We start from the raw sequence: 347 nt of genomic DNA, 5'->3' as shown, positions 1-347 counted from the left end.
CCACATTCCTCCTCCCACTAAGAGCAAATGCCCCAGTGTGCCGTAAGGATGTTTCCCCCACCTCCCCAGTTACTTTATGGGAATCCCACAGCTTTTTGCCTGGCCCTGTTCCTCTCTCTGGGGGCACCCAGATGCTGAGCAGCCCTGGGGGCATGGGCATTCTTCCTCCCCAAAAGCCCTGGACCGGCCGCGGTGAAGGGTCACACTTACTGTCTATGCTCCTCTTCAGCCTGGAACGAGATGAAGCTGCTGGTGCTGCCAAGGCCCTGAGGAGGGTCAGGGACTTCTCCCGCTGGGAACGGCCCTGGGTGCCGGACGGGGCCACACAGCTCCTGCCCAGGGCCCCC

At 62.2% G+C, this 347-nt stretch overlaps 1 protein-coding gene across 1 annotated transcript in view; it reads right to left on the bottom strand.

Moving 5' to 3' along the window:
* Positions 1–347, bottom strand: part of MSLN (mesothelin) — a 7314-nt gene that overhangs the window by 3411 nt on the left and 3556 nt on the right. Inside the window, exon 8 of the mRNA XM_010130986.1 lies at positions 211–332. Within this exon, the coding sequence (XP_010129288.1) occupies positions 211–332 (122 nt within the window). The remainder of the gene's footprint in view (positions 1–210; positions 333–347) is intronic.

The sequence above is a fragment of the Buceros rhinoceros genome, unplaced genomic scaffold (genome assembly GCF_000710305.1).
Source record: "Buceros rhinoceros silvestris isolate BGI_N320 unplaced genomic scaffold, ASM71030v1 scaffold5102, whole genome shotgun sequence".
NCBI classification, from domain to species: Eukaryota; Metazoa; Chordata; class Aves; order Bucerotiformes; family Bucerotidae; genus Buceros; species Buceros rhinoceros.
This window is presented reverse-complemented; position numbering and strand designations above follow the sequence as displayed.